Raw genomic sequence first — 17,228 nt, forward strand, 5'->3', positions numbered from 1 at the left:
GGGGGCAGGGAGGGGCCTCATTGGAGGCTTGGTGGCAGAGGGCTGGCCGGGCCTGGGCTCCTGAGTAGACCAGGCCCCAGGTATGGGGCCCAGCCAGGTCCCTCTGGCTTCTAAAACTCCCCTAGCAAGGCAGCTGCCTATGGTCCCTCCCCAGTCTCAGTTCTAAATGGTGAAGCCATGAAACATTTCCTGCTCGTTCAGCCTGGGGGGTGTGGAGAGGGGACAGTAGCAGCTTTTCCAGTCTAGCAGTGTGTTTTTGCTCAGTGTATATAATGATGGCAAAAAAACTTTGTCCTTGTCTAGCCCCTGGGCTGAGCATGCACAAATTGGCCCCCCGGGGATGTTTATACTCAGAGGAAGGGAGAGGAAAGATGGTACAAAGTCACCCAGCCAGTGGGTTTTAAAACAGCAGAGAGAGCCAGGTGGCAGTCAGCCGTGGCCCAAGGAGAGCAAGGGCAGCCTGGGGGAATGGCAAGGGACCTGGGGTGGAGCTCTGTGACCAGGAGACAAGAGCAGGCCTAAGGAATGCCCCCGCCCCACAGGACAAAAGTCCTGCTTCCCCAAATCTGGAGAGGAAAAGAAACAATGGATTTTGCTTTACTAGATGTGTGACCCTGAGCAAGTTACTGCAACTGTGCTGCAGTTTCCTCATCTGTAAAATGGGTCGAAGGAAAGTGCCTGCTTTAATCATGACTCAGGCTTACGTCAAGGGCAAGCTGCTATGTAGAAACAGCCCAGCACTGGCTCCTCATAAGCCTCAGTAGTTGGCGCTTAACTGCAAAGGGAGCGTGATCTGTTGGTAACTAACCTGAAGCCCCCAGGCAGGTGCTGGCTCACAAGACGGGACTCAGGGGACCTACGGGCACTTCTTAGACTGGCTCTGTACATGGGAAATGTGCATGAAGCCTCAATTAACACAACGTGTTTTCCCAGGGCTACAGGGAGCAACAAACCGTTTCCAAGGCTCTCTGCCCCTCCAGTAGCCCCTGTACCGGCCTGGGCTACCACTCACCGTTAGAAAACTGCCCCAGCCCAGGGAAACTGAGGCCCACGCTGCCGAGAGAACTGGCTTAGGGCGCGAGACTTCGGCCGGGCAACCGGAGCAGTGGCTGGCAATCATGCTGCACCTTAGAGCCACCTGGGACGCCTGGGTCTCCCGCCCCACCCCCAGAGATTCCGGTGTAACCAGTTTGGGAGGCAGCCTGGGAGTTCTTAGAGCTAGGCAGAACGCTCTTCTCCGCTGGCCACGCCCTCAGTCAGAGGGGCAAAGGGACAGGGCTGTGACTTCACCGAAGAGGGGAAGTTCTGCATTCGCCTGTTACCCAACCAATCACTTTCACAAGCAAAACCTCAGGCAGGAGAAAAACAGCTACCAGATGCCTGCTCTGTAAACCCCCTCACACCCAACGAGGTTGACCGTGGCCGCAGAATCGCCCAGCAGCTGCACCCCGAGGGAAGGGTTAACAGGAAGCGCCTGGGCGTCCCCCAGCCACAGATGCGCCATTGTTCTCCTGTCCGCCCCCTCCCCCTCGTCGAGGACCCTCCGGGAAGCCCCTTCAAAGGGGCCCGGACGTCTCTCCAGGCTGCTGGCCAGCCCGTCGGGACAGCGAGCAGAGTAAAAAGGAAACCGGCCGGGCGGTGCTGGGGCAGGCACAGCAGCTGCCGCCGCCTCGGTTCTCGAGAGGTTTCCGAGGAGAGGGGGTGGGCAGCCCTACCCGCAGCCCTACCCGCAGCCCCCATCTGGAAGACAGAAGGGCTTTGATCTCCGGCCACCTCACCCCAATCCGCGGGCGCGCGCGCACACACACACACCCACACCCACACACACACCCCCAAGGTCAGAGTTTCACACTCCAGCCCGCGCCATACGTCCGAACTGCCGGCTTTTTCTGATTAGTAGGTTCTGGTGGGGGCGGTGTGCTTCGGCTGCGGCCTGGATTGGGGGCGGGGACGGGGGCGGGGGCGGGGGCGGGGGCGGAGGGAGGAGGAGAGCTGTTAGTAATTCTCTGGAAGCCCTCGGGGGCGGGCAGGGCAAGGGTGAGCAGCTGGCAACCAGATGTGGGTGGACGGGCTGAGGAGGAAATTAACTGGTGCCAGTCGGGTGGCGGGCGGGGAAGACAGGACCCCAGGGACCCTGGCGAGCCACCTTGGCGAGGGACGGTTAAGGGGACAGTGACTGCCGAGATGATTTCTTATCTGAGCCAACAATGTGCTGGCGCGGGGGGGCTGTTGATCTGGGACCAAGTGGGCCAGGAGGCTGCAAAGTAGGCGGCAGGGCTGGGGCGCAATCACATTTCTGCAGAGAAGGCCAGGCAGGGAGCTCGGTAGGGACGGCCTCAAGTCTGGACAGGGACATGGAGGACCTCGGCCCTGGGTTTAGCTCTCCTGGGAACGAATTTAGGGAGACCCAAGCTCCCCTTGTAGTCCCTGGGTGGTGCAAACGGCTAAGCGCTCAGCATAAGGTTGGCAGTTCGAACCCACCCAGAGGCATCTTGGAAGAAAGGCCGGGCAATCTGCTTTTGAAAGGTCACAGTCTTGAAAACCCTGTGGAGCGCATTTCCACTCCCCACACATGGGGTCGCCCTGAGTTGGAGCCGGACTCTACTGCAACTAACAATAAGAAACTTCTCTTAACACAGAGGTGGGTGGGATAAGCCCCTAGGGTGAGCCTCAGGAATCAGATATGAAATCCCCTAGTTGGAGATCCCCTGAACACAGCGCGGGGCGGGGGGGTGGTGTTGATCTCTCTAGACACAGATGTAGGGGGAGCTGGCTCCCCTGGACACAGGTGTGGAAGTCTGAGCGCCCCTAGACACAAGTGTGGAGAATCTCAGCGCCTCCGGACACAGGTATGAAAGCTATGGGCTCTTCTGGACACAGCAGTGCGGGGATCTAGGCTTTCCTGGACACGTGGGGGGCTTCAGCAGCCTCCAGGACAATGGGAGCCAAGAGTTGGTAGCGTGAGTCACAAACTCCGCAAGCCTTATTTCCCTTCCGCTTTCTCCGCCATTTACTTGATTCCGCGCAGACCGGCTGCCTCTGCCCGGCAGACGCGAAAACGCCCCCCAGCCAGGCGCGCCCCACACCGCCTCCACCTCAGTCTTCCCGCGCGGCACGTAAGTCCCGCCCCCGCGGCCGAGGGGCGGGCGCTGCTAGGGGTCATGAGGAAGAGGAGGGGGAGGAGCCACGCGCCGAGGGGCTGGGCGGAATCCGGTAGGGACGGGTTTGGGGGCGAGAGGCGGGGCCCTGGCCACTGAGGAAACCCGGAGTTCTTGGATTGGCGCGTTGCAGCGTGCGGGGGCAGGTCCAGGGGGAAGAGCGCGGGGCGGGGATAATTTGCATGCTCCGCCCCCTATGATTGACACCCGATCGCTCCGTCCTGCCCACCGCTTACTTAGCCCCGCGCTCCCGGCCTCCGACTCAAATTTCTCAGCCGAGACCCAGCCCCGCCCCGCTCGGTTAGCAACTGGGCCAAGGCCTGCGGGCGTCCCCCGTCGTGCAGGCGGGCCTCGCCCAGGTTCCTGGAACCAGCGAAACCAGCCTTGACAGCTGCTTCTGGACTAGTCCCGACCGCGACCTGGCCCTTTCCCAGCTGGGCGGGGCTAAACTGGGGCGCCAATCTCTTGGGTCCAGCGCCGCGGAGCGGGAAAAGACCTAGGAATTGGGGACACGACTAGAGCTCTCTCCTTCTTGCTTTCCTGCAGCGCGATCCTCTCTGGGCCTCAGTTTCCCGACTGTAAGAAGTGGAAGTTAAGAGGACTTAACTTGCGGGACACTTGCAAATGCATTATTCGTTCACAAACCACTTCGCGCGCACCTGCTCTGCCCAGCACCCGCCCTCGGAGGTCAAAGGCTAGGAGGCAAATAAAGTCAGAAACCAGGTAAAATTGCAGTTGTGATAAGTACTAGGGGAAAAAAAAGCTCTTGATCAGAATGCCAATGAATATAGGGACCTTGGACCAAGATGGGGGGCAGTTAAGGAACCTTCCCAGAGGATTTGACCCTGAGCTGAATTGGGTTAACTAGGTGAACAGGAGAGGGGAAAGAGTTCTAGGCTGGGAAAATAGTAGCAAATACGAGGAACAAAAGCAGGTCAGTGTGGCAGGAGGGTGATGCAAGATCAGGCCAGAGATGGCCGGTCTCGGTCATACCGGGCCTTTTGGATAATCATAAGAGCAGAATTTTCCTGACTCTGGGACTGTGGTCAAAGTCTTACACTGGCTACTGCTTCTGCAGGATTTTAAGACATTGTTTTGTTTCCCCAGTAATTTTTTAAACTGTTACCTTCTAAATATGGTGAGTGCGTTAAATTAAAGAAAAATATGAGGTAAATAATAGTATAGCTGTTATACCAGTTGATTCTGACTCGCGTGTCAGAGTAGAACTGTGCTCCATAAGGTTTTCAGTGGCTGTTTTTTCCAGAAATAGTTCTCCAGGCCGTTCTTCCAAAGCAACTCTGTGTAGACTCGAACCTTCAACTTTTTGGTTAGCACCCAAGCGTGTTACTTACTTGTACCACACAGGGACTCTACAGTCTTTACAGATATAGCAAAAATCCTGACCCTTGACCATCTGAAGTTTGGAAAATGCTAAGAGCTGCGGGAAGCCATTGATTAAATGATATAATAAGTACTAAACACTTAGCCCCTGCTTACTCAAGACAACCTTATTCACTCATTCAGGCCTGGGCTGGGTATTCATGGAACCGGCATTTGAATCCGAGAGCAGCTGCTAAGTGGAACATTAATATATCATTTCAGATGGTGACCAGTGCTCTAAGGACACTTGACGTAGCATAAGGAAGCAGAGTGACAGAGAGGGGCAAAATTTTAGATCAGGTAGGCAAAGAAGGCCTCCAGGAGTTGATATTTCAGCAGAAACCTGAAGAAAGTGGGAATTGGTGGGTGTCTGGGAGAAGAGCTTTCCAGGCAGAAGGCACAGCAAGTGCAAAGCCCTGAGGTTGGATCACACTTGGCCTGTTCTCCAAGCAGAAAGAAGGCCAGTGTGGATCCAGTTTGTTTTGTAAGATCTGTAAGGCTGCGGTGTAGACTACGTTGGGGGAGGGTGGCAAGGAGGAGACTAGTCCAGGTGAGAGGTCTTGGAAGCTCAAACCAGGCTGGGAGCCAGGAAGGTGGGAAAAGTGGACAGGCCTGGAGTGAGACAAGAGATGGAGGTGACACCACCTGCTCCTGGTTGAGATGTGAGGGAAAGAGTTAAAAAGGGAGCTGAGGAGGACCCTTCTATTGGAAGGCTGGCATTACCACTCACTGCGGTGGAGTGGCAGGGAAGAGCAAGAATCCTCCATGGGCACTGTTACACTTGGGATACCTCAGACCCCCACAAGGAGAGGTGGGAGGTCAGTGAGGAGGTCCAGGCTGGAGAGCTAATTTGAGAGTCAGCGTTTTTTTCCCAGTTGTCATGGAGTCAATTCTAACTCATGTGTATCAGAGTAGAATTGTGCTCCACAGGGTTTTCAATGGCTGATTTTTCAGAAGTAGATTACCAGGCCTTTCCCCCAAGGCTCCTCCAACCTTTCAGTGAGCAGTCGAGCGCATTAGCGAGTGCACCGCGAGGGGACTTCTGGGAGTCAGCATAGAGTAGATGCGGCATTTAGAGCCCTAAGACTGAATGAGGCACCAAGAGGGGCTTACTCTGCATTGTTAAAGAGGCATGGGCATGAAGAAGGAGACTGAGAAGGGGCCACTGGTGAGGCGGGAAGAAACCAAGGGAGGGTGCGGTCTTGGAGAGGGAAGAATAAACCCTGTTAAATGCTGCTGCTAAGGAATCACTGCGATTAGACCAAAATCTGGGGCTGGGAGAGGAGGCTGACCCTGGTGGACGCTGAGGGACTGGAGACAAGAACTATCCTTCTAGCTCTCTGAGCTTGATACCGCCTCCGCACATTTTTACATGCATGTATACTTACTTGTATTGCTGCATGTGCTTTTCAACGTCCAGCACTGTTATCACCTCAAGTTATAACAATAATAAAATTATAACCCACGTAGCACTTTCTGTGTGCAGGGCACTGTGCTAAGCATTTCACATGAATTTAATCCTCACAACAAACCTAAGACAGGGACTATTATTGCCCCCATTTTACAGACAGGGAAACTGAGCCGAGCAGAGGTGCAGGGCCTTGCTCAAGGCCACAGAGCAAGCAGGTAGAGCAATTGGGAGTGGAGCTGGCAGTCTGGCTGCGGAATTTATGCTTACTCCCCAACTTCTGCAACTGGCCTTTGTCCCTCAGCCTGATGGTTCTGAGCTATCTGTGTCAGCCCAGGGAGATCTGTCTGGCTTGGGCCTTTTGTCCTCTGGGGAGTAGCAGCCCATTTGGGTGTGCATGTAGATCCTTTCCAATTTGTCCCTATTTCACACAGCATTGCAATGAGCATCCCTCTGGAACCTCCAGGTATGGCCTGAGACTCCCTGGAGAATCCCTGGCTCTGGAATTTGTGACATTCCCAGTTTTCACAGCTACTGTCCAATCCATTACTCCTCAGACCGCCTGCCCACTCATCACGTGAAAGCTCCAGGCCTCATGTATATCGGTCGTGGTCATGACTTAATGTTACCTATTCCGGGAGGTGAAAATGGAGTCTTGGGTATAAGGTTATCTCAAGCGTGTGTGTGTGTGTGTGTGTGTGTGTGTGTGTGTGTGTGTGTGCGTGTGTGCGCGTGTGTGCGCGTGTGTGCGCGTGTGTGCGCGTGTGTGTGGGTGCTTACTCCTGTCCTGTCCCCAGCCTCCCGAGAGTCCCGCCCTACCCCCTGGCAGCCCCCTAGCTCTCACCAGGCACCGGAAGTCCCTCAGCGGCCTGGGCAGGCTTGGGGGTCGGCTGAGCCACTTCCCGCGGAAGGAAGGGCCTGGCGGTTCCTGCAACAGGATGCGGGCGAGGCCCCCTTCCCCGCCGCAGGGACTTCCCGGGGCCGGCCCAGGTTCGCGGGGGAGTTGCTCTGATCCGAATGTATTGAGCCACTTAAGGGTGTGGGGCCCCCGCCCCTCAAGTCCCATTGGAGAGTTGTGCTTTGGGAAAAGTTGAGAAAAGCCGTGGGTGGCGCTAAAGTCTCCCACGTTGCACCAGGAAGAACTCAGGAGACGGTGGAGGCGAGCTTGGCCAGAGCCTCCAGTCGGGCACGACATGGGGCGGCGGGCCGGGAGAGCGTGGAGCTTGCAGGAAAGAGTGAGTAGGGTGTGTGGACAGGGCAGGAGGGGAGCCTGGGGCCCAAGAGGGCGCGGCGCGTGTTCCGGGGCGGGCCCGCCCCCTCTCTCTCTGCCCTAAGTTTTGGGGTCAGGTTCCCTGGGTCGCGGGAGCCCTGCAGCTCCGCCGTGGGGAGGCGGGGCGGCCTTTCCCGGAGGCGCCGTCCGCACTCCCAACACCTGCGGCCCTTTTGTCCGCCTGACGGATCCCCGCCTTGTCGTGGAGCAACGCGAGAAAACAGCAGTGTTTTCTCATGGGGTGGCTAACCTGGTCTGGGGCAGGGCTAAAACAGATAACATTTCTAATCCTAAAGCCTAGCCGGGAAGCTGTTTGGAGGACCATTTCACAGAAGAGGAAACTGAGGCTGGGAGCCTCATCTCCCTGCCTGAGCCACACAGTTATACCGTCAGAAACAGGTTCAGACTGCTGGGTGAGGGGCCCGCTCTAAAGCACACCTGCTCGGGCCCACAGCAGTCCTTGGGACTGCCGCCAGAGTCGATTCAGTAGGTCAGGACAGGGAGGGAAGATCTGCTATTTTTCCAAAGCCCCCCAACAAGAGGTGTGGTCTCCCAAACCGGTTTGGGTCACGGTACCCAGCAGTTTTCCCCCAAACGTTGAACTCAGAAAGCACTCTTTCCCCCATCCCGGAGTTGTAGTGGAAGTTTGAGGGAGCCCCAAAATCTGGGGGCCAGCAGGGAGCCCACGTGGAGCTCCAGATAAGTGCTGTGGCAAAGAAAAGGGGCCCAGCTCCCTCCGCCCACGTGGTAACCGGTCAGACCGGTTCCTGGGGCACCAGCCCCAGTGCCGCCAGCCCGCCAGCTCCTGACCCCTTAACCCTCCACCTCCCCCACCAGGGAAGAAAAACAGGCAGCAGATTTTTTACTCAAATAGTCTTTATTTTCCAATCTGACGTTTTTAACAAAACGCCAGGTAGATGGAGTTAAACAGAATCCACCACAGGAAAGGTAAACAGACCCTCGGAAAAGACCCTGGCAAGAATCCCGCCTCCCAAAACTGGGGCCAAGGCTCACCAGCAAGTGGTCGCAGCTCAGCTTTATGGCAGCTCTGCACGCCCCACCCTTTCGTGATTCAGACCAGGAACGTCTGGGTGGATTGTGTCCCTGTGTCTGAGAACATAGTCCCCACCACTAATGCCCAGATGAGAACAATTTTCATCTGTAATGAGATCGGCCCCCGCCCCCACCCGAAGGCACAGGAGCGCCGGTACTAACCCATAACGCGCTGTGGCAACGTGACTCAGGCCGCCCTCCTCCCACTCCCCCGGCAGGCCCACACCCCAGACCCTCCTCCTAGGCCCCACACCCACGCAAGGCAACAGGAAGCGCCTTACGTCTGCCCCCATGACGCAACGATGACCGCGTGCACAAGTATATCAGGGAGGGTAAAGGGAAGTGCCTGGAATTCTGAGGTTGAAACGTAAAGACCCACTACTGAAAAACCTTGAATAGGCAGCACAGCTTCAGTTTAAAAAAAAAAAAAATCACGTCCAACCCTGAGGAAATAACGACGCCTCCCTTTCTCCCAGTCCCGGAGGGAGAAAGATCCGAGTTCCAGTCCGTTAAGACAGCACCTGCGGACGCGGCAGGTCTCAGCGGTAGGCGCCCGCGTCCCCGGCTCCTCCGCGCCGCCGCTGCACACAGCTGGCAACGGCTCCCGGGGGGCAAAGGCCCTCTCCGAGCCTCTCGGCAGCCCGGGCGGCGGCTCCTCTTTACGGTTTCCACGGGCACACCCCGGGGGGGAGCCTCGCCTCGATCTGCGCACTCGGGCTGACGGCTCAGCCTGCGCTTTGGGCTCCGGTGTCGCCACTCGGGGCCCTCAGAAGGCCACCACGGCCCGCACGAGCACGTTCAGCATGCTGTCCGCCGGGCGGCAGGCCGGCTTTGCCTCGCAAGCTGGCGGCGCCGTCGGGGGCGCCGCAGGGTTGCAGTTCAGGAGGCCGGAGAAGCGCCTCTGTAGGACGCGTGCCAGGTTGGGGAAAGCGCCCTCCGCTTGCGCCGGAGGGGGCTGCAGGCGATCGGGAACTTCCGACGGCGTCTCCTCTGCCTCCTCTTCTTCCAGTCTGGCTTTCTTGCTCGGGACCAGTCCGGCGTCCCCGCTGTCGCTCAAGCTGCTACTCCGCCGCTTGCGGCTGGCTTTGGCGGGGCGTGGGCTGCAGCGGGAAGGGGTCTCCTCGGCTCGCGGCGTCTCCTGGGTGTCCATGGGCTCCGGGGAGGGCGGCTCACCGTCGGGAGGCGCTGCCTGGGCTGCAGCTTCCGCTTCCCGCGGCGGGTGCAGGCGAGGGTCAGGGGAGCGGCCGGTCGGCAAGGGCACCTCAGGCTCGTGAGCCTCCACCTTGGCGGAGAGGTAGAGCTCCCGTGCGCTGCGCATGACCAGCGACAGCTGCAGACTCCGGTGCAGCCGCAGACCACCGCGCTGCATCCGTGAGTGGTACATCTTCCACACCGACAGGGTCATGATGCGTTGCGCTTCCTTCTGCACCTCCATTACGGCTCGTGGGCGGGGGGTAAAAGCAGAGGGGGCTCCCGGGTTGGACAGGTCTGACAGGAGCTGTACTCCGGCCAACGCGCTCGCTCACGCCTTTCTCCGCACGCTAACTTACGCTGTGACACTGCGAGGACGTTCTGCCGGGGCGATTGCCACCCTGACCCTTTTATATTCTCAATGAGATCACGGAGACGCCCCGCCCAATCAGAGGGCCGCATCCGGGCTTTCCACCGCGCCGTGGCAAGAGAGACTCCTTAAAGTGACAGGATGGGATTTACTGAGCGGGAAAAGGGAAGGGGACCGGGACGAGGAGTGTCCACCACTTCTCGATGATATCTCGAGGTGGCCCCCCTTCTCAGGGACTCGCCGGTGCAGCCACGTGCAGGCCCACGGGAGGGGTGGTCGTGAGTGGGGCTCAGGGCCCACCCACGTGCTCGCGTCTGGAGGCCTCAGCAAGTCATAGGCGGAGTTTCCCTTTGCACCCGGGAAGACCCGTGCTCCAGCCGGTGTATTCCCCGTGGACACAGTTCCTGGCATCTTCCAGGCACCTAATTGGTGTTTGCCGATTCAGTAACAACGATACTAACATTTGTTAAGTGCTTACTACGTGCTAGGCACTGCTAAGTGCTTTCCTTTCATCATTGTCTCATTGATTCCTCACCTCCATGGGGGGGGGGTATTGTTGTACCTGCTTTTTTCAGGTGGGGAAACCGAGGCAGAGACTACTTACTAAACGAATGAGCCACTGCAGTGAAAGGGAGCCACTGGGGCCTCCATCTCTTCTGTCTAAAGCGTCGGCCAGCCCTCCTCACTCCGCCCGTGTTTGTAGGCGTGAGGGCGGCGGCGCTGGCTCGGCTCTGGGGCGAAGCTGCCCACCCTGCGGGCCGGGGCGCGGCCCAAGCTGCCTGCTGTTTCCGCTCTCCGTACTGAGCCTCCCCCCAGTTTCCCCGCAACAGTAACTCCACGGGTGAGCTTGGCGTTCGCAAGGTGGCGGACCCGGTTGCTGAGTCCCTTTGAGCGCGTGTCTGCCGCCCACGACGCCACTGCGGTGCTCCGCCTCCGCCCCATCGGGAGGCGGGGGGGGGGCTGGAAACTCAGCAACGCAAGTAAAAAAGCAGATAAAAAACATCGGCTCCCACCCTGCGCTATGCGCCATCCCACCAAGAAAACCTTCTTCTAAGAAAAAAAAAGAAAACCTAATTCCAGTTCCTTACAAAAAGGACACAAAATTGTCCGAGTAGCTCCTTCCATTCGTGGTACGGATCCTTTAAAGGGAGGCCCCGCCCCTACAGTATAGCCAGCAGAGTCTTCCCGCCAGGGGAACCTGTGGACTTCCACTACTGGAGTATATTTGGAGGTAGTGACGTAAGCAGGCGCACGAGCCGCTTCCGGCTGCCCACATAAGGACAGGGGCCGGAATCTCTTTAGCTGGGGGTGGCGGGCTACTTCCGGGCAGGCGGGGCGGAGCGGATACGCCCCCTCCTCACGCCTTCACAGGGGCAGCCAGAGCCGGCTGGAGCTCGTGGCTTCCGGCCCGGCATCAAGAGGAGCCTGGGCGGATGGGGAGGGCAATTTCGCTTCCGTGCCTCGGGGGGCCAGGAAGGCATGGCCCCTTTTCGGGAAAGCGTCCTGTCCGCGGGGAAGGGCAACTTCAGGGCTCCCACTGACGCCATCTCCCAAAGACCTGTTCATCCCTGTCACCCATGGAGGCCCCAGTTATTTCCCTTACATAGCCCCCTCCCAGGTTATTCGTGCACCCCCAAAAAGCGACCCTCCCATGCACCCTTCGAGCACGCTCGCGCTCCCGCCTCCCCCTACGTGAGAACTCAACAATTATTTCCCCCCAAAAGCCTTCTCGAAAAAAAACTGACTCCCTTCAGCGATTCTAACACACTGCAGCGACCTGCTGGGGACGCCCCCGTCCCCGCTTCCCCCACCAGGAGACCCCACAATTACAGCCGTAGCTCAGCGCTATCTCTGAGACCGCACATAGCGACTCTGACACAGGGGCGACCCTCCAAGGACTCCCTCAGACATCCCGCCCACCCTCGAGAGACAAGAGATCCCACAACAATCTCCTCAGACCACCCGCTCAAGCAACGCCTTGAGTAATCCCTCGAAAAGGGCCTTACCGGAGGCTGCACAATGCGCCTGCGTCACAGGGCGACCCTCTGACTCCCTCCCCAGCCATTCCTGGCCCCTTCCCAGAGAGAGACCCTACACGCAGCGGACACCTCTGGAGACCCTCCTCAGAGCCACCACGCCCCGCGACCCCCAAGCTCGCACTCAGAAACACTCCTAGCATACAGAGAAGCACCCTCTATGAAGCCCGACTCCCCACACACTCTCGAAGGTGAGCTCCCCCCGGAACATCTTCGCGGACTCCCACTCACGGCCACGCCGCTCCTCCCCCGCAGGAAAAATAGAGGAGAATGCCACGGAAGCCCCCACCGAACACCCCCCCCCTCCCCGCAGGGGAAGGGGAGGGTCATCTCTCCCATCCCTTCCTGACCATGCCACCTGGACCCTGGGCTAGGACGACCTCCCAGTATGGGATCCAGGACTTCCTTTTCTCCGGCGACCAGCAGGGTGCAGGCGCAGGGAGTCCGTTAGGAGGATCTAAGAATGGAATGAACGCAGGAGTTAAGGGAGGCTATTATTATTTACATTGCCCAGAAGGGAAACTGAGGGTGCGCAGCAACAATCCAAGGGGTTGGGACTCGAACCCCGCGAGTCAGAACTAGAAAAGTGCCCGCCCACAGTAGGGTACGCGGATGCGAAGGGGTGGGCATGTGGACAGGAAGCCGTATCTGCCCACAACTAAGATGGCAGACAGAGTGGCCTCGGAAAGGGCGGAAGTTTCCACACTTCGGACTTCCAATGCTTTTCTTTCTCTGGCGGCCTTGCTCTCTGGTGTGGCTTTGGTCACGTGACGGAGGCGAGGAGGCGGTGCGTTTTTCTCTGCGGGGAGGGAGGGAGCGAGCAAGGCCAAGAGGGGAGGGGGCTCGGCCTGGGGGTGGGTGGATGACATGTCTTTCGAAGACCCGTTTTTTGTAGTCCGAGGGTGAGTGACAGGGACGGGGGAGGGCGGAGGGTGCTCGATCCCCTGCCAGCCAGTGCCCAGGGCGCTGGCCACAGCGTGCCAGGCGGTCCCGGCGCGGCTCTTGGGGTGCTGGCTCAGGGTCGCCCGGCGGCCGAGTGGGAGAGGTCCGCCGGGGGATCTGAGGGTTCCCAGAGCCCACCCCTCGTTTGGGGGCGCAGTAGGGGCGGGCGGGAGGACCACCTGCCCCCAGCGGCACCCACTGTGCCTTTGCCTGCAGCGAGGTGCAAAAGGCGGTGAACACAGCCCGTGGGTTGTACCAGCGCTGGTGCGAGCTCCTGCAGGAGGGCACGGCGGTCGAACGCGAGGAGCTAGACTGGACAACCAATGAGCTTCGGAATGGCCTGCGAAGCATCGAGTGGGACCTCGAGGACCTGGAGGAGACCATCGATATCCAGGCCGGGAGGGAAGGTAGCATGGGAGCCAGCCCTCCGGGAGGGTGAACACCGGGAGGTGTTGAGGGCTGGGGGAGGGAAGGGGTGTCTGGCTCTGGCCTTGATCCTTGACTTGCTGCCCACCTATCGTGGAGGCCAACCCCGGCAAGTTCAAGCTCCTAGCTGGGGACCTGCAGGAGAGAAAGATGTTCGTGGAGCGGATGCGGGAGGCGGTCCAGGTGAGAGGCAGTCTCCTGTGTGGTGGGCATGGGGAGTTTGGGGAATCTTCACTCTCTGATCTCTCTGCCTTCACCCCCAGGAAATGAGAGACCATTTGGTCAGCCCAGCTGCCATAGCTTTCATGGAGAGGAATAATAAAGAGGTAAGGCATCCTGTTCCAACATCTCGGCCTGAGTCTCTCTGGGCGATCCTCCCCTCCTGTGTATGCAGATGCCTGTTCCTTCTGCGGGGATGCCCATCCTCTCTGTGTGGTTGTCTCCTGACTGTGTACCTACCTTCTCTTTTTGTGTACGTGCAGCTGAGCCTTCTCCGTGTATATGTTCACTCAGTGTACTCTTCTGCTGTCTCCTGTGGGTATATACTGATTTCCTGGGGGAGGAGGGGTCTGTACACCTATCTCCTGTGTGTGTATGCCTGTCCTTTTTACTTACAGGCCCACTTGCTCTGTGTGTAACTGTTCTCAGGATATGTACTCACCTTTTCTGTGTATGCACCTGACCCATCTGAGTGCATGCACTTGGCCTCTGAGTGTGTACCTGCCTGCCATCCCCACACACGCCAGCTCTCTGCGGGGGTGTGCCTGCCCCATCTCTGTGCTCCTTATGCCCTTCCTGTGCATTCTCCCTGCCATCTGTTTGGACACCTTTTCCCTCTGTGTTGTGTGTCTATTCTTTGCACCTTGTAAAACAGCAGCCTCTCTTTATTCTGTCATAAGCTCACATAGGGCTTAGGGGCTGATGCCCACACCAGCTTGGCACCTGTAGAAGTGCCCCTGGGCCTGCCAGATGGGCTGCCTTGGGGATTAAAATCTAAACTTAAAAATACATATATTCATACGATAATAGTAAGTGTTCCTTTACTGAACGCTTAGTCTGTGCCTGACCCCATGCTGAGTGATTTGCAGACACCTCACCTGCACTCAACCCTAGGAGGCAGGGACTGAGGGACAGAGAGGAGGAGCTACTTGACTAAGGTCATGCACCTAGTAAGTGGTGGGAACTGGCTTTAAACCAGGACGGTCTGCTGCCATCTGACTCCATCTGCCTCCATGGATTAATATTAATAAAAGTCAACACTTCTTTTTTGTTTTCTTCGAATTTTTTTTAAATTGTAGTTTAAGTGAAAGTTTACAATTCAAGTTAGCCTCTCATACAAAAATTTATACACACGCCGTTATGTGACCCTAATTGCTCTCCCTATACTGTGACAGCACACTCCTCCTTTCCACCCCTGATTTCCCATGTCCATTCAACCGGCTCCTGACCCTCTGTGCCTTCTCATCTCACCTCCAGACAGGAGCTGCCCATTTAGTCTCATGTATCTACTTGAGCTAAGAGGCACACTCCTCACGAGTATCATTTTCTGTCCCACCGTCCAGCCTAATCTTTGTCTGAGGATTTGGCCTCGGGAATTGTTTTAGTTCTGGGTTGATGGAGAGTCCGGGGACCATGCTTTCTGGGGTTCCTCCAGTCTCAGTCAGACCATTAAATCTGGTCTTCTTACTAGAATTTGAGTTCTGCATCCCACCCTTCCCCTGCTCCATCAGGGACTCTCTGTTGTGTTCCCTGTCAGGGCGGTCATTGGTGGTAGCTGGGCACCGTCCAGTTCTTCTGGTCTCAGGCTGATGAAGTCTCTGGTTTATGTGGCCCTTTCTGTCTCTTGGGCTAATACTTTCCTTGTGTCTTTGGTGTTCTTCATTCTCCTTTACTCCAGGTGGTTGCGACCAATTGATGCATCTTAGATGGCTGCTTGCTAGCTTTTAAGACCCCAGATGCCACTCACCAAAGTAGGATGCAAAACATTTTCTTAATAAACTTTGTTATGCTAATTGACCTAGATGTCACCTGAAAGCATGGTCCCCAGGCCCCCACCCCTGCTACTGTGTCCCTCGAAGTGTTTGATTGTATTCAGGAAACTTCTTAGCTTTGGTTTAGTCCCATTGTGCTGACTTCCCCTGTAGTGTGTGCTGTCCTTCCCTTCACCTGAGATAATTCTTGTCAAAAGTCAACACTTCTTGATCACTTACTGTGTGGGCACGCTGTTCTAACAGCTTTCCATGAATCAATTCATTAAATCCTTATTCCAACCCTAGGAAGCAGGGATTATAGCTCTCCTCATTTTACAGATGAGGAAACTGAGGCACAGGGAGGTCAAGTGACATGGCCAAGGTCACCTGCTAGTAAGTGGTGGGACTGGAATTGGAGCCTAGGCCATCCTGGCCCAAAGACTGTGTGGATGGGTCACGTCCTCCATCTGGCCTCAAAATTTATCCTTCTTTGCATGAGTGTCCATCCCTGAGCCTGTGGTCTGGGCCCCACAGATCCTGGCGGGCAAGTCAGCTGCTCTGAAGTCACCCAGCGACCTGCTGGATGCCAGTGCAGTCTCACCTTCGTCTCGCTACATCGAGGAGCAGCAGGCTACACAGCAGGTTTGTAGAGGTGGCCGGGGGTCTTGGGCTGGGGGAGCTTGTGGACATCTCAGGGGTCCCTGCCCACAGCAGCTCCCACCCCTCTGCCCTGCAGCTGATCATGGACCAACAGGATCAACAGCTTGAAATGGTGTCTGGGAGCATCCGGGTCCTAAAACACATGTCCGGCCGCGTTGGGGAGGAGCTGGACGAACAGGGCATGTGAGGCCAGGGCTCTGGGGGTGGGCCAGGAGCCCTCGGCTGCTCTGGTGCAGCTGGGCACTTTGGGGGCTGATGCCAGTTTGGTCTCGGCAGCATGCTAGACACCTTTGCTCACGAGATGGACCAGACCCAGTCCCGGATGGACGGGGTCCTCAGGAAGATGGCCAAAGTATCCCACATGACAAGTGGTGAGTCTTCTAGGGGATGGGTCCTGGGGGCCCTGGTGGTCACCCACCCACATGTGACCTCTGATCCTCTTGCCCCCAGACCGCCGGCAGTGGTGTGCCATCGTGGTACTGCTGGGGGTGCTTCTCCTGGTCCTCATCCTGCTCTTCTCTCTCTGACCCCGGCCCTCCCCAGGGGGCTGGTCCCTCTAGGCGGGGAACAGCCAAGCACTTTAGAGCTGTGCAGGGCCCTGCCCTCTGGGGAGGGGGCTGCACCTGGGGAGCTGCCCCAAAGGCTCTCATCCAGAGCCAGTGGGACCCTCAGGGCCCTAGGTGGGGTCTCCTGCTACCCGTCCTATCCCAAGTGTGCTTAGGTGAGGGTGGAGGTAGGAAGACTTCAGCTACCCTCCTTCCCAATGCTATTTCCGGGTTCCAGAGCCATTCTCTCATGTGCCTTCTACATGTGCCAACTTTGAAATAAAATCCCAGCATTTTTATACATAGTTGTATCATACGGTTTGTTGACTCTAAACTTGAGACTGACCCCTGAACAGGATGGCCTTTCTAGAGGGCTCTGCTTGCACATGCTAGCACAGGTGTGAGTGTGTGTGTATGTATGTATGTATGTGTATGTCAGGGATTTCAGGGGTTACTATTTGGCACAAGCAAGACTAGAGTGTGTGTATGTGTATGTGTGTGTCTGTGTGTTAGGGATTTCAGTGGTCAGTATTTGGTACAGAAAGGATTTGTTGTTAGGTGCTGTTGAGTCAATTCTTATTCATAGCAACCCTGTGTACAACAGAATGAAACACTGCCCAGTCTAGCGCTATCCTCACAATCATTGCTATGTTTGAGCCCATTGTTGCAGCCACTGTGTCAATCCATCTAGTTAAGGGTCTTCCTCTTTTTCACTGACCCTCTACTTTATCCAGCATAATGTCCTTCTCCAGGGATGGTTGCTCCTGATAACAGGTCCAAAGTACATGAGACGAAATCTCGCTATCCTTCCAAGGAGCG

At 57.1% G+C, this 17,228-nt stretch overlaps 2 protein-coding genes across 2 annotated transcripts; one reads left to right on the forward strand and one right to left on the reverse strand.

The window, feature by feature from the left end:
• Positions 1 to 7,540: 7,540 nt before the first annotated feature.
• IER2 (immediate early response 2) lies at positions 7,541 to 10,078 on the reverse strand. Its single transcript, XM_023724739.1, has one exon. The coding sequence runs from the start codon at positions 9,702 to 9,704 to the stop codon at positions 9,036 to 9,038; it is 669 nt and encodes a 222-aa protein (XP_023580507.1). The 5' UTR covers positions 9,705 to 10,078; the 3' UTR covers positions 7,541 to 9,035.
• A 2,627-nt stretch (positions 10,079 to 12,705) lies between these two features.
• Positions 12,706 to 16,754, forward strand: STX10 (syntaxin 10). Its single transcript, XM_004389731.2, has 8 exons — positions 12,706 to 12,768; positions 13,025 to 13,194; positions 13,323 to 13,417; positions 13,498 to 13,560; positions 15,739 to 15,846; positions 15,941 to 16,047; positions 16,141 to 16,235; positions 16,315 to 16,754. Exons 1-8 carry the CDS (start codon positions 12,734 to 12,736, stop codon positions 16,389 to 16,391), a joined length of 750 nt encoding a protein of 249 aa, XP_004389788.1. The 5' UTR covers positions 12,706 to 12,733; the 3' UTR covers positions 16,392 to 16,754.
• Positions 16,755 to 17,228: the final 474 nt, after the last annotated feature.

Source organism: Trichechus manatus, unplaced genomic scaffold (assembly GCF_000243295.1).
Source record: "Trichechus manatus latirostris isolate Lorelei unplaced genomic scaffold, TriManLat1.0 scaffold00258, whole genome shotgun sequence".
Lineage (NCBI taxonomy): Eukaryota > Metazoa > Chordata > Mammalia > Sirenia > Trichechidae > Trichechus > Trichechus manatus.